The sequence below is a fragment of the Indicator indicator genome, chromosome 1 (genome assembly GCF_027791375.1).
Source record: "Indicator indicator isolate 239-I01 chromosome 1, UM_Iind_1.1, whole genome shotgun sequence".
Lineage (NCBI taxonomy): Eukaryota > Metazoa > Chordata > Aves > Piciformes > Indicatoridae > Indicator > Indicator indicator.
Window position 1 is genome coordinate 1,529,304 of NC_072010.1, and position 21,040 is coordinate 1,550,343.

General features: G+C 47.7%; 1 protein-coding gene across 1 annotated transcript in view; it reads left to right on the plus strand.

The window, feature by feature from the left end:
* The window catches only part of UVRAG (UV radiation resistance associated), a 161,870-nt gene that overhangs the window by 95,549 nt on the left and 45,281 nt on the right, over positions 1-21,040 (plus strand). The window contains exon 13 of the mRNA XM_054383915.1: positions 8,439-8,517. Within this exon, the coding sequence (XP_054239890.1) occupies positions 8,439-8,517 (79 nt within the window). The remainder of the gene's footprint in view (positions 1-8,438; positions 8,518-21,040) is intronic.

Here is a 21,040-nt window from a genome sequence, read left to right on the forward strand (position 1 = left end):
CCTTTCTTGGGCAGGGAAACCTCTCCACTAGACTCAGCTGCTCAATGCCTTGTTCAGCCTGGAGTTCAGCCTGGAGAAGAGAAGGCTCCAGGGAGACCACCTTGTGGCATTTGAGTTCTTGAAGAGGTGAAGAAGAAAGCTGGGGACAGACTTTTTAGCAGGGCCTTTTGAGACAGGACAAGGGCTGATGGGTGTAAACTGAAAGAGGGAGATTCAGACTAGAGAGAAGAAAGAGAGTTTTTGCACTGAGGCTTCTGAGACCCTGGCCCAGGTTGCTCAGAGAGGTGGTAGTGCCCCATCCCTGGAACCATTCCAGGTGAGGTTGGATGGGGTCCAGAGAAGCCTGTTCTTGTTGAAGATGACCCTGCTGCAGGGGATAGGATAAGATGACCTGGAAAAGTCCCTTCCAGCCTATGATTAGAAAGTGCCTTGTAACTGCTTGTATGATTCTTTGCCTTGGGGTTTTTTTTTTTGTGTGGGTTTGTTGTTTTTTTTTTTTTTTTTTTTTTTTGTCTTCCTGTTGCTTGCTTCAAGAAAGTTCTTGAGGTGCTGGAGAAGGTCGAGAGGAGAGTGACCAGACTGGAGGGAACATCTGATGAGGAGAGGCTGAGGGAGCTGGGGGTGTTGAGCCTGGAGAAGAGGAGACTCAAGGGGGACCTTACCACACTCTACAACTACCTGAGGGGAAGCTGTAGTAAGGTGGGGATCAGTCTCTTCTCCCAGGCAACTTGTGACCAGATGAGGGGGCATAGCCTGAAGCTGTGCCAGGGGAGGTTGAGGTTGGATGTTAGGAAGCATTTCCTCATGGAAAGGGAATTAGAACTGGAATGGACTGCCCAGGGAGGTGGTGGAGTCACTGTTCCTGGAGGTGTTGAAGGAAAGATTGGATGTGGCACTTAGTGACATGGTTTAGTTGATGTGGTGGTGTTAGGTCACAGGCTGGATGGACTTGATGATCTCAGGGGTCTATTCCAGCCTCAATAATTCTCTTATTCTGTGAGAAATGGCAATCAAAGGCTCTTCTGAGTCTGGGAACACTTGTGTCTTGAGTGTATGAGCCCTATGAGTGCTCTGAAGCTGTAAGCACGATACTGTTGTGGTTCACTATGGAAGAAACTCTTCTGTCATTGTGGTATCACAAGTGGAAGAATGCAACTTTTCTCCAAAGGAACATACCATGAAAGGCTGTGAGCTATGTGTCCTAAAAATGCCCTGCACGTGGATGTTTTCACACAATCACAGAATGGTAGGGGTTGGAAGGTACCTCCAGAGATTGAATCTAACCCCCCTGCCCAAGCAGGATCAGCTGGGGCAGGTCACACAGGAATGCATCCAGATGGGTCTAGAAGGTCTCCAGAGAAGGAGACTCTGCAGTTTCTCCAGGCAGCCTGGTCCAGGGCTCCACTATACCTCACAGTGAAGAAGTTTCTCCTCATGTGTTCCAGCTTCTATCTGTTGTTCCTTGTCCTATCACTGGGCACCACCAAAAAGAGCCTGGCACCCTCATCTTCACACTCACCCCTCAGATATTGATAGACGTTGATCAGATCCCTTCTCTGCCTTCTCTTCTCCAGACTAAACAGCCCCAGGGCTCTCAGCCTTTCCTCATAGCAGAGATATTCAAGTCCCCAGATCATCCTGTTGTGCTCTCTCCAGCAGATCCCTGTCTTGAAGTGGAGAGCCCAAAACTGGGTGTAGTATTGCAGATGTGGCCTCACCAGGGCAGAGTAGAGGGAGAGGAGAACCTCCCTAGATCTGCTGCACACACTTTTACTAATGCAACCTAGGATGCTTCTTGGCCCATGGATAACCTGCTGTCCACTAGGACAGTCTCTTGGGTCATTATGGATTTTCCTCTGTTCCAGCAGTGTGATCTAGCTGGGAACCACTGGACTTGCATCCCAGTGAGTCCTACAAAGCACAGCTCATGACTCAAAGAAATGAACAAAGCCTTTGCATTTGTCAGAGTCCTTCAGGATTAAATAAGCAAAACCATAAAACTTCCAAACCAAATGTGAGCCTTAAAGATTGGAAAGGTTTGTTCCTGTTACCTTGGATCTTAAAGGCCCTTGTTGACCATGTGGTTAACATCAGTCTGCTGTGCAGTTTGGATCACTCTGCACAGTGTTCTTCACCTTCTCAGTTTAGAGTGAGACTTGTTTTATTTCACAATTGTCATAGATCACAGAAGTATGGAATCCCAGCATGACAGGGCTTGGAAAGGACTTCTGGAGATCATCTAGTCCAATCCCCTTCTAGGGTGGCTTCACCCAGAGCAGGTTGCACAGGATGGTGCCCAGGTGGGTTTTGAATGGAGAGAGATGGAGACTCCACAACCTCTCTGGGCAGCCTGTTCCAGTGCTCTGTCACCCTGAAATTAAAAAATTCCTCCTTGTGCTAAGGTGGAACTTGCTATGTTCGGGTTTGTGCCCGTTGCCTCATGTTCTGTCATTGGGCACCACTGAAAAAAAGGCTGGTCCCATCCTCCTGACACCCTCCCTTGAAAGATCAGCATTGATGAGATCCCCCCTTGGTCTTCTCTTCTCCAGGCTAAAGCACCCTAAGTCCCACAACCTTTCTTCACAAGAGAGATGTTCCACTTCCCTAATCATCTTTGTAGCCCTTTGCTGTACCTTCTCAAGCAGTTGCCTGTCCTTCTTGAACTGGGGAGTCCAGACCCAGTATTCCAGATGTGGCCTCACCAGGGCAGAGTAGAGGGGGAGGAGAACCTCGCTTGACCTGCTGGCCACACTTTTTGGTGCACCCCAGGATCCATTGTTGATCTTGGCAACAAGGGCACACAGCTGGCTCAAAGATCACAGTCTCACAGTATATCAGAGGTTGGAAGGGACCTCAAGAGATCATCAAGTCCAAACCCTCTGCCAGGGCAGGATCCTAGAGCTGCTTTTCAACATACCTGTGAGTTTGTTATTCCCTTTCTCACTTCTAGTGCTTGTGCTTTTCCCCTTATTGTTGTCCTCTCTCTCACCATCTGACATACCAGATGTCTCCAGTGAGGCAAGAAGAGCCTTGAGCAGGTACAGAAGTCTCAGATGAGGTTAATGTGTTGTAAGTTACCAAATGCTGTGGGTTTTCTTGCATCATCTTCATGTTCTCTAGATTGAGATCCTCTTTATGAGTTGCTTGAAATGATTAGTGCTGTCAGCCAGCACATCACACTTACTCCTTTGAATCTGTTGTCTCTGCTCTGGGGAGGCCACATCTGCAGCATTGTGTCCAGTTCTGGGCTCATCAGCTCAAGAGAGACAGGCAAGTGCTGGAGAGAGTTCAGCAGATGCTACAAAGTTGATAAGGGGCCTGGAGAATCTCTGAGGAGTAAATGCTGAGGGCCCTGGGGCTGTTGAGGCTGAAGAAAAGCCTGAGAGGGGATCTGATCAATCCTGTTCAATAGCTAAAGGTTGGGGGTCAAGAGGATGGAGCCAGACTCTTTTGCAGTGGCACCCAGCAATGGGACAAGAGGCAACGGACACAAACTGGGACACAGGAGATTCCATCTGAACATGAGGAAAAAACTTGTTTCCTGTGAGGGTGCTAGAGCCAGGCTGCCCACTCTCCTCCTCCTCTGGAGAGATTCCAAACTCACCTGGACATAGTAATATCCTGTGCAACCTGCTCTGGGTGCCCCTGTTGTAGCAGAGGGGGTTGGACTGGATGATCTCCAAAGGTCCCTTCCAACCCCACCACGCTAGGATTCTGTGAGCTTGGAGTGTCTGTGTCCTGCTTTAAAGGAGCTTAATGATTTTTATTCTTTTTTTTTCCCCCAAACCCATCAGCAAGAATAGAAACAAGAAGGTACCTCTTGGCCTGAAGTGGGCAGCCAGATGCCATTTTGCATTTTACTGAGTGCTTCAGGATTACAAAGCCCCTAAAATGGTCATTTTTCAAATGTCTGTCTTTTTTTTTGTTTTGTTTTGAGCAAGGATAACTGAAACCTTACCCAGCAGACTTTAACTGTTTGCAGCATGTCAAAGTGAGAGATTTAGCTTAGAGTTGTGCTTTCCTAAGGAGCAGGCAAGAGGAATTTCAGATGGGGAGCCAGCAGTTAAAGTTGCATTCAATTACTCTCAATGAAGCACTACACAAACCATTGTGGTTCTTCTCCCTTAAGTTTATTGCTTGTGACCAGGCTTTAATGGGCAAGCAAGATAACACAGAGAGAGAGACAGAAAGGTTGGCTTTACTTTCCTCCAAGTCTTAAATGTACACACACAAAGACATCCACTGACATCTTTCAAGGCTTTCATGTAAGTGCTGATGTTATGAAAGCTGACACGAGGCCGTGTGCAGTTGAAAGCCTTTCAAGATTAATTAGTGGAAGTTAGAGGATGGAAATCTGAGTATAAGCAAAGAAGCAGGGCCCATGTGATAAACAGAAAAAAAAAAAAAAACCAAACAACTTCATCTTTACCACTTAAAAGAAACTGTGTGTGGGAGAGGGTAGCAAAACAGGTTTTGACCTCTTTTCTAGGCTGTGTGTCTGAAAGAGCTCTCTGTCTAATAGTAGAATGCACAGATCTGGTGCTTGGTGACTTCATGAAATTCTATCTTCCAGTGAAACATGGCTTGTGTCCCTAATGGGGCTTTTAGTGTCAGGCTTGAGTTGGTTTTATGGTGTTAATTGTAAAGACCTCCTTTAAATCTTGCTCTATTTGGGTAATGTAATTGTAGATTGGGGAGGAGTAACACCATGCACCAGTATGGGTTGGGGGTTGACCTGCTGGAAAGGAGATCCACAGAGAAGGGCATTGGAGTCCTGGCTGATAATAAGTTATCCATGGGACAGCAATGTGCCCTGGTGTCTAAGAAGGCCAATGGGATACTTGGGTGCATTAAGAGTGTGGCCAGCAGGTTGAGTGAAGCTCTCCTCCCCCTCTACTCAGCCCTAGTTAGACCACATCTGGAGTGTTGTGTCCAGTTCTGAGGGACAAGGAACTGTTCAGAGAGTTCAATGGATTCTGCAAAGATGATTAAAGGACTGAGGCATCTCTCTTTTGAGGACAGACTGAGATACCTGGGGCTGTTTAGTCTGGAGAAGGGAAGGCTGAGAGGGGATCTTATCAGTGTCTACAAACATCTGAAGGGTGGCTGTCAGGAGGATGGAGCCAGGCTCTTTTCATGGATACACAGTGACAGGATAGGGGACAATGGACAGAAACTCAACCACAGGAAATTCCACCTCAACGTGAGGAGAAACTTTCTTACTATGAGGGTGACAGAGCACTGGAGCAGGCTGCCCAGAGAGGCTGTGGAGTTTCCTTCTTTAGAGAGCTTCAAAACCCATCTGGACAGGTGGGTTTGTGCTGCCCAGGGAGGTGGTTGAGTCCCCAAGCCTGGCTGTGTTTCAAGGTCGTTTGGATGTGGTGCTTGGGGCTGTGGTTTAGGGGTGAGCCTAGAGGAGACTTCTGGGTTGGACTTGGTGATCCTGAGGGTCTTTTCCAACCTGAATGTTTCTGTGATTCTGTTTCTGTGACTTGTTGCTGTGTGACCTGCCCTAAGTGGTCCTGTTTTGCAGTGGGGTTTGGGCTCTTTATCTCTGGAGGTCCCTTCTGACCCCTACCATTCTATGATGTCAAAACGAATTCCTTTCAGTTTCTGTTTTACACTTAGGCTAAGGCCTGGTGGGATTCCCACAGCCTGTGTTCATTTTGAAAGGTTTTATTTCCTTGCAGGAGGAACTGGTTGGATTTATAGAGCTATTAAGCAAGGTGAGGTAGAGATCCACTACTCATGGTGATTTTTATATCCCTCAACTCGGGGTGAACCAGTCAGTTTGAAAGCAGCATAAAACTTGAAGCTGACGTCTTCATACCTGATCTGCTGCACTCTTGACCTTTAGCTTTAATGGTGCTGGATAATTCTCCTTCAATTTTCAAATGTCCTCTGCTGTGGGGCTGATTGATGATAAAATACACTCTGCCTAATCACCCCTGCAGGGTGTGTGTTTCTAGCAGATACTGATCTCCTCTAGTTGTTGTCTCAGATTTGACTTCGGTTTCTGATCTCAGGTGGGTTTGGGGCAGGTAATAAGCTCAGCATCTTGATTAGGAGCTAGAGAACATAAGGTTCTTGAACCAGCAAAAGCTTGTTTCGTGATGTAGTGCCCACAAAGAGAAATTTTAGATCACAAAATCGTAGGAAACATCTTGTTGGAAGAGACCTCAAAGCTCATCTAGTCCAACCTTTGACCCAGCACTGAAGGGTCAGCACTAAACTGTGTCCCTAAGCACCAGCTCCACAGGCTGCTTGAACTCCTCTAAGCTACAACTTAGAGAGGGACCTGGGGGCATTGGTGACAGTCAACTGAATGTGAGTCATCAGTGTGCCCAGGTGGCCAAGACCATCAAAGTCATCCTGGCTTGGATTAGAAACACAGTGGCCAGCAGGAACAGGGAGGTGATCATCCTCCTGAGCTCAGCACTGGGGAGGCCACACCTTGAGAACTGTGTTCAGTTCTGGACCCCTCCTAGAGGAAAGACAGTGAGGTGCTGGAGCAAGTCCAGAGAAGGGGAGCAAGGCTGGAGAAGGGCTTGGGGCACCTGGGCTGCAAGGAGGGGCTGAGGGAGCTGGGGGTGTTTAGTCAGCTGGAGGAGGGGAGGCTGAGGGGAGACCTCATTGCTCTCTACAACTACCTGAAGGGAGGTTGGAGCAAGGAGGGGGCAGCCTCTTCTCCTTGGTGTCAAGCAACAAGACTAGAGGAGATGGTTTCAAGCTGTGCCAGGGGAGGCTCAGACTAGGTATCAGGAAATATTTCCTCACTGAAAGGGTTCCGATACATTGGAATGGTTTGCCCAGGGCAGTGGTGGAGTCACCATCCCTGGAGGTGTTTAAGCAGCCTGTGGACCTGGCACTTAGGGTCAGCACTAAAGCATGTCCCTTCAGTGCTGGGTTGAACTGGGGGATCTTTTGAAGTCTCTTCCAACTGGATGTATTCTGTGATTCTGTCAATCTTCTCTGAAAGGATTCTCAAACAGGCTCCCCAGGGAGGTGGTTGGATTCCCATCCCTGGAGGTGTTTAAGAGGTTCAGAGACATGGTGCTCCCTGAGAAGAGGCTGGAGCAATGTGGAGGTTGGGCTGTCCTCCCAGGTAGCAAGTTACAGGACAAGGGGAAACAGCCTCAAGTTGTGCCAGAGGAGATTTAGGTTGGACATTAGGAAAATTTTTTTCCCTGAAAGGATTGTCAAGCCCTGGACCATGCTGCCTAGGGAACTGGTGGATTCACCATCTCTGAAAGTGTTCAGGAAGCATGCAGATATGTTGCTGAGGGACATGGTTTAGTGGTGACTTGGCAGTGCTGGGCTGACAGGTGGACTTGATGATCTTAGAGGTCTTTTGCAGCCTAAAGAGTTCCATGATCCTACAACACAAACCTCAGATCTGGTGGTGTGCTGAGTGCCTGTTACAATGTGCTTCACTGGAGAGGACTGCTGCAGCACTGGGAGAGTCATAAAGCATCTTTTAAAGGTTGATTGGCTGGAGCTGCAAAGGGTTCCTGAATGCACCCTGTGCAGAGGGGTCAAGGGAGAAGTCACTCAGGCCAGCTTTCTAAATCTTGACCTTCTTAGAGGACGCTGGGGCTCTTTTAAAGTTTACTTAAGGATCTGAGTGAAGTTCAATAAGGACAGGGGTAGAGTCCTGCATCTGGGGAGGAATAACACCAGGCACTAGTACAGACTAGGGGTTGACCTGCTGGAAAGCAGCTCCATGGAGAAAGACCTTGGAGTCCTGGTGGGCAGCAAGCTCTGCATGGGACAGCAATGTGCCCTTGTTCCCAAGAGAACCAATGGGATACTGGGGTGCATCAAGGAAAGTGTGGGCAGCAGGGCTAGGGAGGTTCTGCTCCCTCTCTGCTCTGCCCTGCTGAGAGCACAGCTGCAATCCTGTGTCCAGCTTGGGGCTCCCCAGTTGAAGAGAGACAGAGAGCTGCTGGAGAGAGTCCAAGGGAGAGGCAGGAGGATGCTTAGGGGACTTGAGCATCTCCCCTGGGAAGAGAGGCTGAGAGGCCCGGGGCTGTTTAGTGTGGAGAAGAGAAGGCTGAGAGGGGATCTGATCTATGTCCCAGGGGTGGATGTCAGGATGAAGGTTCCAGGCTCTTTTGGGTGGTGCTCAGGGACAGGGCAAGGAACAACAGATATAATCTGGAAACCAGGAGGTTCCATCTGAATATAAGGAGAAACTTCTTTGATGTGAGGGTGCTGGAGCTCTGGAGCAGGCTGCCCAGAGAGGCTGTGGAGTCTCCTTCTCTAGGCAGGTTTTGAAAGTCTCCAGATGTGTTCCTGTGTGACCTACTCTTGGTGATCCTGTTTTGGCAGGGGGGTTGGACTTGATCTTTAAGCTTCCTTCTCATCCCTAATGTTCTGTGATTCTGTGAATAACTTCATCTTAATTTGTTTTTTCCTTTTTTTTTCTTGCCCATCAGATTTCCTTTATATCCAAAAGGAGGGGAGAAGCTCCAGTTTGAATATGGAGTCTATCTTCTCAACAAAAATATAGCACAGGTTGGTACACTGAAGTTTTATTGCTATTTACTATCTGCTTAGTGTCTGTGTGACATGAATGTGCATCTGGTCATGCTGCTCTCCATGGCAAACAGCAGTGGAGGTGTTCTTCAAATCATTGTCTTCACTTACAGCTCTCTGCTTGAGATTTTCTTCCCTGGTGCTTAGGAGAAGGGATCACCAGCTAAGAATTCATTTTCCATTTCACATAAAAAAACTGTGGAAATGTAAATGTTTTATGCTTTGTACAGATCAGAGGCTGGCCTGCTGGAAAGCAGTTCCATGGAGAAGCAGCACCTTTGAGGTCTGGTGAACAATAAGTTATCCATGGCACAGAACACGTACCCTCATGGCCAAGAAGGCCACTGATACCCTAGGGGGCATTAAGAAGAGTGTGGCCAGCAGGTCAAGAGAGGTTTCATTCCCCTCTGCTCTGCCCTGGTGAAACCACATTGGGAGTATTGAGTCCAGTTCTGGACTGCCCAGTTCAGGAGGGACAGAGATATACTGGAGAGTGTCCAATGGAGGCTATGAGGATGATGAAGGGACTTGAACATCTATCCTATAAGGAAAGGCTGAGAGTCCTGGGGCTGTTTAGTCTGGAGAAGAGAAGGTTGAGAGGGGATCTTATTAATGTTTATCAATATCTGAAGGGTAGCTGTCAAGAAGGGGCCAGGCTCTCTTTCAGTGCTAGGTCAAGGAGTAATGGATACAAACTGGAACCCAGGAAGTCCCACCTCAGCATGAGGAAAAGCTTCTTTCCATTAAGGGTGGCCAGAGCCCTAGAGCAGGCTGCCCAGAGAGGTTGTGGAGTCTCAGTCTCTGGAGAATTTCAAGGCTCATCTGGAGGCTGTTCAGTCTGGAGAGGAGAAGACTGAGAGGGGATTTAATAAATGTTTATAAATAGCTGAGGGCTGGGGGTCAGGAGGGAGGGGACAGGCTCTGCTCAGTTGCGCCTTGTGATAGGACAAGGGGCAATGGATAGAAACTACAGCACAGGAGGTTCCTCCTCAACATGAGGAGGAACTTCTTCCCTGTGAGGGTCACAGAGCACTGGAACAGGCTGCCCAGAGAGGTTGTGGAGTCTCCTTCTCTGGAGACTTTTCAGACCCATTTGGTTGTGTTCCTGTGCTGGATTTTCTGGCCCTTTTCTGGCAGGGGGGTTGGACTTGATGTCCTTTGGAGGTCCCTTCCAACCCCGAACATCCTGTGGTCCTGTGAACCTCAGCTTTGTGCTGTTTGCATCCCAGCCTATTCCTGATCAAGATCAAAATCTTGAATGGGACTTGGAGAAAGCCTAAACCCAGGTGCAGCCCCACTTCACTGGCACTTCCACCCACAAGCAGTGAACCATCATTTAACTACACCCAAAGAGTCCTTTCTTGCTCTGTATTCATTCATACTTCATCAATATCCCATTTCCCAGGCATAGTTGTGAGCATGTCACACCACCAGGTGTCAAGAGATTTGTTTAAATTCCAGCAGAAACCTATTTCAGTTTCTAACCTGTGTGTAAGGCTTGACATGAGATCTGCCTGACAGTTTCAGTCTTGAAAAACAGAAAATTCCAATTTTTTTTTTTTTTATGTTCAGTTTCTACTTGTTTGATTTGGTTTTCCAGTTCTCTCTTCTACCACTTTCCTCCCCTTCCCCCCAATTCCCTAACCCCAAATTGAATTAAAGCTTCTGGGCCTTTCTGTGTTGTTTGTTTTTTAAGCTTGGATTTGCCTTTACCATTTTCCAGACTTCTGGTATCTTGCCCGTGCTTAGTGTATTTTGGAAGATAACCTCCAATGGCTCTGAAATTACTTAAAGGGCTAAAATACCTTAAGATGAAGTTAATCAAGTCCTGCTAATCTTGGAAAATTCACTTAACCAAGTCCTTCATATAACTTAGACTGTGACTCTTTGTTGCTGGTATTAATAATGGCAGCCAGCTGTTCACACTTGACTTTCAGAGGGAAGACCAGTGAGAAGAAAGGATTAAATGCCCCTTGCCTTCAAAGGCTTTGAGAGCTTTCTCTCTCCATTACTATCAAATCAATGCTTTCCTTAATCTCCTCTTATGTAAACACATGAGTTCATTCTGTGACTTGGGAGTCCTGATGCTGCTCACTTTGCTTTTCAGCCTTTCATGGGCTTTGTGTTCCTCTGCTGGAGTTTTCCATGCAGCTGGGTGATGCAAGTGCTCTGTGCTTCCTTCTTGATGGAGAGGAGAAACTTTTCATTCTTCAGTTAGGCAAGTCTGTTGATCTGCTTGAAGGTAGGGAGGCTCTGCAGAGGGCTATAGACAGGCTGGAACAATGGGCTGAGGCCTGTTGTATGAGATTAAACAAGGTCATAGAATCATAGAATCAGCCAGCGTTGGAAGGGACCACAAGGATCATCCAGTTCCAACCCCCCTGCCATGAGTCTAGTGCCAGGTACTGCACTTGGGGTACAACAAACTCATAAATGCTTCAGGCTTGGGGAAGAGTGACTGGGAAGGTGCCCAGTGGAAAAGGACTTGGGGGTGTTCATTAACAGCTGGCTGAAGGTGAGCCAGTGAGTGCCCAGGTGGCCAAGAAGACCAAGAGCATCCTGGCCTGGATCAGCAATAGTGTGGCCAGGAGGACCAGGGAAGTGATTCTCCCACTGCACTCAGCAGTGGTGAGGCCACATCTCAGACATTGTGTTCAGTTTTGGGCTCCTCACTACAAGAAGGTGCTGTCCTAGCACTGGGCACCACCAAAAAGAGCCTGGCACCCTCATCTTGACACCTACCCCTCAGAATATTGATAGACATTTGAGGTGCTGGAGCTTGTCCAAAGAAGGGCAACAAAGCTGGTCTGCAGAACAGGGGTGCTGAGGGAACTGGGGTTGTTCAGCCTGGAGGGAAGGAGGCTGAGCTGAGCCTTTCTCATTCTTTGCAACTTCCTCGAAAGGAGGTTGTAACAAGGTGAGGTTTGGTCTCTCAAGTAGTAAGTGATAAGACCAAAAGGAAGTAGCCTCAAGTTGCAGCAGAGGAGGTTTAGTTTGGATATTAGGAAAAAAAAGTCTTCACTGAAAGGGTTGTTAAGCCCTGGAACAGGCTGCTCAGAGAAGTGGTGGAGTCACCATCTCTGGAGGGATTTAGAAGTTGTGTAGATGTTGAGGGACATGGTTTAGTGGTTAGAGATGGGTTAGTGGTTGGACTTGATGATCTCAAAGGTCTCTTCCAACCAAAGCTATTCTGTGATCCTCTGAGCCCAGGCTGATGTTTCCAGTCGTCATGATCAGGGTTAGTTGGCACTTGTGCCTGTTGTATTTTCCCTGGAGGAATTGTCACCACTTCACTTGTTTTCCTGTTTGTCTCTGACATCTCTGAGTTTTTACCAGTGTTGGACCTATTGAAACCTCTTGTTCTGATTTTGTTCAGGAAGGCTGGAGAGGGACTTCTCATGAGGGGATCTAGAGACAGGACAAGAGGGAAGGGCTTTAAGCTGTGGGAGAGTAAGTTTAGACTGGATCTTAGGAAGAAGCTCTCTCTATGAGGGTTCTGAGACTCTGCAACAGGTTGCCCAGGGAGGTTGTGGATGTCTCCTCCCTGTGGGTATTCACGGCCAGGCTGGATAAGACCTTGGGCAACCAAGCCTAGTTGAGAGGCATCCCTGTCCATGGTGGGGTGGTTGGAGTAGTGGGGAGATTCAGACTGGAAGTGAGGAAGAAGTTCTTCCCCATGAGAGTGGTGAGAGCCTGGAATGGGTTGTGCAGGGAGGTGGTTGAGGCTCCATCCCTGGAGGTGTTTGCAGCCAGGCTGGATGAGGCTGTGGCCAGCCTGCTGTAGTGTGAGGTGTCCCTGGCCATGGCAGGGGGGTTGGAACTGGCTGATCCTTGTGGTCCCTTCCAACCCTGACTGATTCTAGGATTCTATGATCTCTGAGATCCCTTTCAACCTGAGCCATTCTATGATTCTCAAGGACTATGAGCAGCTGGACACATGGTCACTCACCCACACTGCCTCCCAACTCCTTGCAGTTGGTTTCTGCAAACACTGGCATGTGTTTAAACTCATAAAAGTAAATGAAGCCTTTAGCTGTGTATTGACATAGAAAAGGTTCCAAATTTACCATGGGCTCACTGGTGCTGGTACCAGCTGGAGCAGTTGGTGGCCAAGCTTTGAAGTGGTTTGTACAACACCAGTGGTTCACATGTTAATGCTGGGAAATTTTGCATGCTGGTGAATAGAAAAACATAATAAAAGCAAATCAGAATTGGGAGGGAGGGGGCTTCTAGTCCTTATTTCATCAGGAGGTGTTGCAGGAGTCCAACACAGTCACCTTTGGTTTGATTTCCTTGTTCAAATTTTGCAGCTTTTGTATAGTTCTGCCAAGGGGAAGTTCCAGTGGGGAATGGAGAACAGGGAGAAAACATCCAGACATGCATCACAAGCCTGTTCTCAGGGGCTGAGGTTGTTTGAATTCTTTATCTGTTCCTTTGGAGGTTGCAATTGTTGATTGAAGATCCAAGGCCAGGTTGAGTCAGGCCTTGAGCAGCCTGGTCTGCTGGAAGGTGCCCTTGCCCATGGCAGGGGGGTTGGAACTAGATGATCTCTTTAAAGTCCCTTTCAACCTAAACCATTCTATAAATTTATGAATCTTAAGGCTGTTTCAAGAGAAGCTTCCAGATAGATTCCATCTCTCCTTGAAACAGGCTGCCCAGGGAGGTGGTGGAGTCCCCATGCCTGGATGCATGGATGTGGTGTTGAGGGACATGGTTTAGTGGCAGTAGCTTAGCAGTACTGGTGGGATTAGCAAGCTCTAGGTGAGCAAGTTGAACTTGATGATCTCAAATGTCTCTTCCAACCTCAACATGCTTGGTTCATGTGAATGTTTAGAAATAATTTTGGCATTTAGAGAATGACCAGCTGCCTCTTTCTTATCTCCAGACCATCCCAACCCATCAGGGAAATCTTTTAAGGCCCAAAGTTGTTGTCTTTAGTTCAGAGAACCAGTCCTGCAGATTATTCTGTCATGAATCAATGAGGATTGGTTGCTTAAGTTCCTCTGGGAGATGTGGGAAGATCAGAGGTGCCTGGGAGGAACAGTTCTGTCTCTACTGGAGTGTTTAGTGAAGAGCTTGGGTTTCCATCACTTCCCTCTTTCAAACCAGAGCAGAACCAATTCTCTTCAGTGGTTTCACTTCTCAGCTCAGGCTCTGCTCAGGGAGGGCACTTTTTGAAGCTCAGGGCAGGTTTCTCCAGCCAAGGGCTGCTCCTAGCACTGAGAAGCTGATGGTGAGAGTTACTGCCAAGCATTGAGCTGCAGAAAGGCTCTGGCTGAGACCTGCTCCTGTGCAGACCAAGGGCACTGCTAAACCTTGTGTGCCCCCAAGTTGGGGTGCAGTAAGTCAGGTGTGGCACCTGTGGGATTGAGCAGGCAGGATGGGTGACCCTAAACTGACCAAGAAGGGATTCCATGTCATGGAGTAGTGGGGAGATTCAGACTGGAAGTGAGGAAGATGGATTCCATCCCATGGACATCATGAGGGTCAAGCCTCTTCTTCAGCAGCTGACATCCAAGGAGGACTCTGTTCTTTCTGCCTTTGATCCCAGTCCTGAATCAGTTTTTGAATCCAGTTGCTGAATCCAGGTTCTGAATTTGGTTCCAATCTGCTGCTGAGTCCAGTCTGGGACTTCCCCAGTGCCTGCCCCCCAGCATCAGTGGTGATGGTGACACCATTGCCATCACGGCCAAGGGTCAATGTTGGTTTGTATCTGTTTGTATCTCTTTCATTTTACTATTATTCATTAAAGGAGTTTAATTTCTCTTTCCCAACCCATCAGCCTCTCTCCCTTATTCCCTTTGTCTTCCTTAGGCTGGCAGAGGGGTTCCTGGAAAGCATCTGGCAGTTATTTAGTACCTAGCCCAGCATTAACCCTTGACGATCACTTGCTCAAATCATTCATGCAAATCCTGATCACTGGGGGTGAGAAACAAAAGAGCTGAGGAGAATTTGTATCAGCTTAAACACTTGAAAGGATTTCTGTGAGCTTTCCTGGTTCCACAGATTTTTGTCAGGGTTATTTTTTGTCCTTTCACAATTACCTGGAGTTCTGGCAGCAAGTAGAAAGGTTGAGCCTGGGAAGAAGCAAGGCTGGGTTGGTCTGAAGTAAAATTACTGAAATCAGAACTCTTCCAGAGATAAAGTGGAGCTGTTTGGTAAAACAGCAGGGTAATAACAATGAAAACCACATCTTGCACTCAGGAGAATTCAACTGGAATTAGAAGCAGCTCAACCCTAGCTTGGTAGAGCATTTATTTGGAAGAGACTTGCTTTGCTGTTACATTCCGAAGTCAAAACAATGTGTGTTAATTCTGAGAGCTCCTAATAACTTCCAGCTGGATCTCAGCACAAATTGTTTCAATCCCCACATTTTCTATCTGTAAAATGGAATCCCTCACCAGGTTCACAAAGCAGCTTGGGTTTGGTTATTTTTTTTTTTTTTAAGTTGGGTATTATTAGGTAAGACTGTAAATTTCCAGGTAAGATTTCACCTCTTTGACTCCCAACAAACAATGCAAATGTGATATTTTATCCTTTTTTTTTTTTTTTGCTTGACTTATGTCTAATAATATCAACACCCTCCCCTCCTCCAACAAAAAAAAAAATCAAACACTAATTCCAAGGGCATGGTCAAAACTGAAGCATGACACAGTTGCTAAAACTGGGAGTGAATTGCTCAGCTCTCAAAGGCATTAGGCATTGGGAGATCATTCAGAAGGTAGCTGGCCCCACAAACTCTGCAGCTGCTAAGTCATGGATGTGTGTAGTGTGGCTGAGGAAGATGAGCCTTTAGCCAGGAGGATGAAGTAAGAGTTGGGGCTGTTCAGCCTGGAGAAGAGAAGGCTCTGGGAAACCTTAGAGCTGCATTTCAATATCTGAAGGAGACCTGTGGGAAGGCTGGGGAGGGACTGTTCAGAAGGGTTTGTGATGGAACAAATTGCCCAGGGAGGTGGTGGAAGCCTCATCCCTGGAGGTTTTTAAGGGCAGGCTGGATGTGCCTCTGGGCAACCTGATGTAGTGTGAGGTGTCCCTGCCTGTGGCAGGGAGATTGGAACTGGATGATCCTTGGGGTCCCTTCCAACCCTGATGATGTGGTGATTCTGTGATAGGATGAGGGGCAATGCTTTGAAGCTGTAGCAGGGTAGATTTAAGTTGGACATCAGGAGGAAGCTCTTCACAATGAGAGTGGTGAGGCACTGGAAGAGGTTGTCCAGGGGTGTGATTGAGGCCCCATCCCTGGAGACATTCAAGATCAGACTTCTACAACTCCCTGAAGGAAGATTGTAGTGAGGTGAGGTTGATCTCTCGTCTCTAGTATCAGGTGATAGGACAAGAGGAAATGGCCTGAAATTGTGCCAGGGAAGGGTTAGGTTGGAGATTGGGTAACATTTCTTTGCTGCAAGAGTGGTCAGGGGTTGGAACAGGCTGCCCAGGAAGGTGGTGGAATCTCCATCCCTGGTAGTGTTCAAAAAACTTGTGGACATGGCATTTTGGGACAAGGTTGAATGTCCAAAGGGGTCCTAGGTTGAGAGAGTTCAACAGAGAGCTACAAGGGATTGGAGAATCTCTTTTATGATGACCTGGGGCTGTTTAGTCTGAAGAAGAGAAGGCTGAGAGGATGAAGCCAGGCACTTTTCAGTGATACCCAGTGATAGAAGAGGGGCAATGGACAGGAACTCAACCACAGGAAATTCCATCTCAATGTGAAGAAAAACATTCTTTGCTGTGAGGGTGTTGGAGCCCTGGAGCAGGCTTCCCAGAGAGGTTGTGGAGTCTCCTTCTCTAGAAATCTTCAAAACCCTCCTGGATGCATTCCTGTGTGACCTGCCCTAAGTGGTGCTGCTTTGCAAGAGGGTTGAACTTGATGATCTTTGGAGGTCCCTTCCAATCCATACTACCCTGTATCTGTGATTCTTTTCCAAGTGAAATGATTCTATGATTCTAAGAAGCTTTACTGCTACTTTCCTGGCTGTTTTGCTGCCTCTTTCATTCATTCCCTGAGCCTTGATTGCTTGGGCCTGGCTTCAGTGAAGATTCTTTGTTACATATGAAGAGATGATCTTATTTTAGTGACCATCCTCCTTGAGGGGAGTCCTTAGTGGGCATGCAGAGTGTCACTGCTGGAGAATACCTTGCCTGAAGTTCTAAACAAGGTGATACAACCTGGTTTTGTTCCTGTATTGGTCATTATTTCGAACCCACACGTGTGATTGCTGTCCACTGAAGAGATATGAACCAGAGGAACTTGATGTGCTTCCAGGAAATCTCATCTGCCTAGCAGCAGGGAGATGTGGGAAGATCACAGATATGACAGAAACACTCAGAAACATTCAGGTTGGAAGAGACCCTCAGGATCACCAAGTCCAACCCCGATCCCTACTCTACAAGGTTCACCCCTAAACCATAGACCCTCCTTTCAGGTAGCTGTAGACAGCACTGAGGTCTCCTCTCAGCCTCCTCTTCTCCAAACTAACCATCCCCAGCTCCTTCAGGTGCTCTCCATCACATTTATTCTCCAGGCCCTTCCCAGCTTCCTTGCCCTCCTCTGCCCTGGCTCCAGCACCTCCACATCTCTCTTGGATTGAGGTGCCCAAAATTGGACACAACACTCCAGGTGTGGCCTCCCCAGAGCTGAGTCCCAGGGGACAATCCCCTCCCTGCTCCTGCTGGACACAGCATTCCTAATCCCAGCCAGGATGCCTTTGGCTTTCTTGGCCACCTGGGCACACTGATCGCTCATATTCCAAGATGCTGGAGGATGTTCAACCCCATCTGCCACCTTCTTGAGCAGGCTTTTTAAGCACCAGCTTAAGCCTCACCTATAGATGAGCTGCCTGGCCAGGCTTGAACACGTTGCATGGTGGTGAGCATGTCTCTTAGCAAGGATAGGGTTAATTTGGGAGGCACAGTGCAGAGTGGTGGGGGCTTTCTGAGGCTAAGCCCTTGGCTGAAGGCAAAAGCCATCATTGGGAATGCTGGGAAGCAGATCTAGGCTGGTGAGTGGCTGTTGCTTAGTCTTAGATCAGATGAAGGTAACCTTAGAGTAGATATTAGGGAGAAATTCTTTACAGTGAGGGTGGTGAACCCCTGGTACAGGTTGCCCAGGGAAGTTCTGGATGCCCCCTCCCTGAAAGTGTTCAAGGATGAGGCCTTGAGCAACCTGGGCTAGTGTGAGGTGTCCCTGCCCGTGGCAGAGGGGTTGGAACTAGATGATCTTTGAAGTCCTTTCCAACTCAAACTATTCTGTGAATCTTGCTCATGAGACTTCCAGCTCCTTTAGGCTTCCAAGAGGTTGTCTCTTTCATGACTCTTGACAGACATTATTGCTCACCCAGCTGCCAGATTGCTTGGAGTGGAAATAACTTGCTCTGCAGCTATAATGCAATTTCTTCTGGCCCTGGTCAGAAGGAGTTTTAGTGCAGCTGTTTTCTTGCACAGGACAATCAACCTATTTGCAACTCCGAGTATCAAATGATGATGTGGTGTTTTGGTCAGCCACTGAAGAGGGGTGGAAGTTAATTTGTCTCTTGACCAGGTTCTCTTGTTCTGTGTGTCAACCCAGCTTTGCCATAGAACCACAGGCCAGAATTCTGATCACTGGGAGTCCCCTTTCAGTCTTCTTGCTGCAGGGACCTTAGTCCATCTGGCTTTAGTGGATGTGTGTGGTGTTCTCTCCTTGTCTGTGTTCCTGGCTCTTCAAAGGAGACTTGTAGAACAGGACAAATTACTTGATACACACTTTTCATGGAATCATAGAATGGCTTAGGGTGGAAGGGAACTTAAAGAACTATTCCAACCTCCCTGCCGCGGACAGGGATGCCTCTTAGCAAATCTTTGATGTCTTGGGGGTGCTGATGAATGAGAAGCTTCATATGAGCCAGCAGTGTGCACTTGCAGCCCAGAAAGCCAACCAGAGCCTGGGCTGCAGCAAGAGAAGTGTGGCCAGCAAGGTGAGGGAGGTGATTCTCCCCTCTGCTCCATTCTGGTGAGACCCCACCAGGAGCACTGTGTCCAGTTCTGGAGCCTCTATTCCAAGAAAGATCTGGAGGTGCTGGAAGGTTTCCAGAGAAGGGCCACGAGAATGAGCAGAGGGCTGGAGCTGCTCTGCTGTGAGGACAGACTGAGGGTTGGGGCTACTCAGTCTGGAGAAGGCTCTGAGGAGACCTTCTTGTGGCCTTCCAGTTTCTGAAAAGGGCTACAAGAAAAGTTGGGGAGGGACTTTTTAGAGTGTCAGGTAGTGATAGTGATAGGGCTAGGGGGAATGGAGCAAATCTAGAAGTGAGTAGATTCAGATTAGATGTTGGGAAGAAGTTCTTCACCATGAGGGTTGTGAGAAACCGGAAGAGGTTGCCCAGGGAGGTGGTGGAAACTCCATCCCTGGAAGTTTTGAAGGCCAGGCTGGATGTGGCTGTGAGCAACCTGATGTAGTGTGAGGTGTCCCTGGCCATGGCAGGGAGATTGGAACTGGCTGATCCTTGAGGTCCCTTCCAACCCTGACAATGCTATGATTCTATGAATGTTTCTGGTCTTACCCCAGCTCATCACTGATTGTTGGTCAGGGAGGCTCTGCAGTTGGTTGCAGTCAGAACACATCTCCTCAGGCATCATTACCAGGTTTGGGGAGATCTTTTTTATTTCTTACCCTGCATGAGTTAAAGATTTTTGTTTTGTTTTGTTTTCCCCATTAGCTAAATGTGTGCTCAGTCCCTCAGAAGGCAAAGCTTGATCGAGCCTTGATTTGTTTTGTCAGACAGCTATTGAGTGGTGTTAGCCTAAAGCTCCTCTTCACATTGGCATAATTTACTCAACCCTGGCCAAGGAATAGTTCTGCCTTCATCTGACAGTCATTAGCAGCAGACCAACTTTGCTGTTTGACATGAAGAAATCACTCCAGCAATCTGTTGTCAGCTCCCCCAAGGGTGTTTGCTTTCACTCCAGTGCAATGCAGATCCAAGCAAGTACCTTGGGTCTAGCCCTGCTTTTGGGTGTCCAGAGTAGCTGTGTCCACATGGTGGCAGACAACGTTTGTGTGGTTTCTGTAACCTGCTAGAGATGTCAATCAGCCTGCTCTGCTCTCCTGGGAGTGATGCTTTTTGGTTCAGTTGCTTGTCTAATGCTCTGGGTAAGTAACGTTCACAGAAGCAGAGAAGAAAAGCAAAATGCTTCTTGACGTGTTTTAGCTGCAGTCAGACTGAGACCTTTCAAAGAGCTGCAGGGAATAGGAGCTGACTGCTTCTCTACTAGTGCCACATGTAAGAAACTGAGCTGAAATTCAGCTCTTAAAACATAAAATTTGTAGGATAGTTTAGGTTAGAAGGGACCTTAAAGATCATCCAGTTCCAACCCCCCTGCCTTTGCAGGGACACCTCCCACTAGTCCAGGTTGCTCAGTGCCTCATCCAGCCTGGCATTGAACATTTCCAGGGAGGGGGCATTCACAACCTCCCTGGGCAACCTCTTCCAGTGTCTCCCCACCCTCACTGTAAATAATTTCTTAATCTCCAGTCTCAATCTCCCCTCTTCCAGCTTCAATCCTCATCCAGTGACTACAGGCCTTTGTCAAAAATCCCTCCCCTTTCTTGTAGCCTCCTTCAGGTACTGGAAGGCTGCTCTAAGGTCTCCCTGAAGCCTTCTTTTCTCCAGGCTGAACAACCCCAAGACTCCCAACCTTTTCCTATAGAGGAAGTTCTCCTCTGATCATCTTTGTGGCCTCCTCTGGACCTGCTCCAGCAGCTCCACGTCCTCCTTGTGCTGGGGGCACCAGAACTGGACGCAGTAAAATAAAGCAAGACATTCAATTTCTGGCTCTACCAAACATGTGAGAAAATAGAGTTTAGAATAGAAACTATTAAACTTTTCCATGGGAAGTCGAACAGCAGAAACATTAGGCCTAGAAATTTGTTTTGGCAATAAACACTCTGGAGCAGAAGTGTCTTTAAGAGTTGTGTGGGTATCAGTGTAGGTGCAGTGCTTATGACCCTTTGAGTGTAGGATACTGTGGCTTGCACACTACATCTTTTATGAGGCCCCCTAAACTAGGACCATAAAATGCAGGGTTCAGAAAGAATGCACTGTCTGAATTTGTGGCCAATTTAACTGCACAGGGGAAAAGTGTTCTTGAAACAGCACAGGTTGAAGCCAGAGTCGAGTCCCTCGTCTTGTAAAGTGCCAAGCATTCATTTTAACGTCAAGAGGAAGGGACTGCACCTGAAAAACCACAAAGTACCTTCTCCAGCTGCCTAGAGCCAAAAGCTTTGAGGAGAGGTTTCATTCCTGAAAGTCTCCTAGGGTAGTGATGGGCTGATCCCCAGCCAGGTCATTTAGGATTGGGGAATTTACATATGTTTTTTGCAAATTTGTTGGAAGGTTTTCTTTCTTTCTTCTTTTTTTTTTTTTTTCTTTTTTCCCCTTTCCTACTGCCCATGCCAAGATAAAATAGGTTGAAATGAGACTGTATTAGCTGTAACAACAGTCACCCTTTCATTCAGATGAAAGCCTGC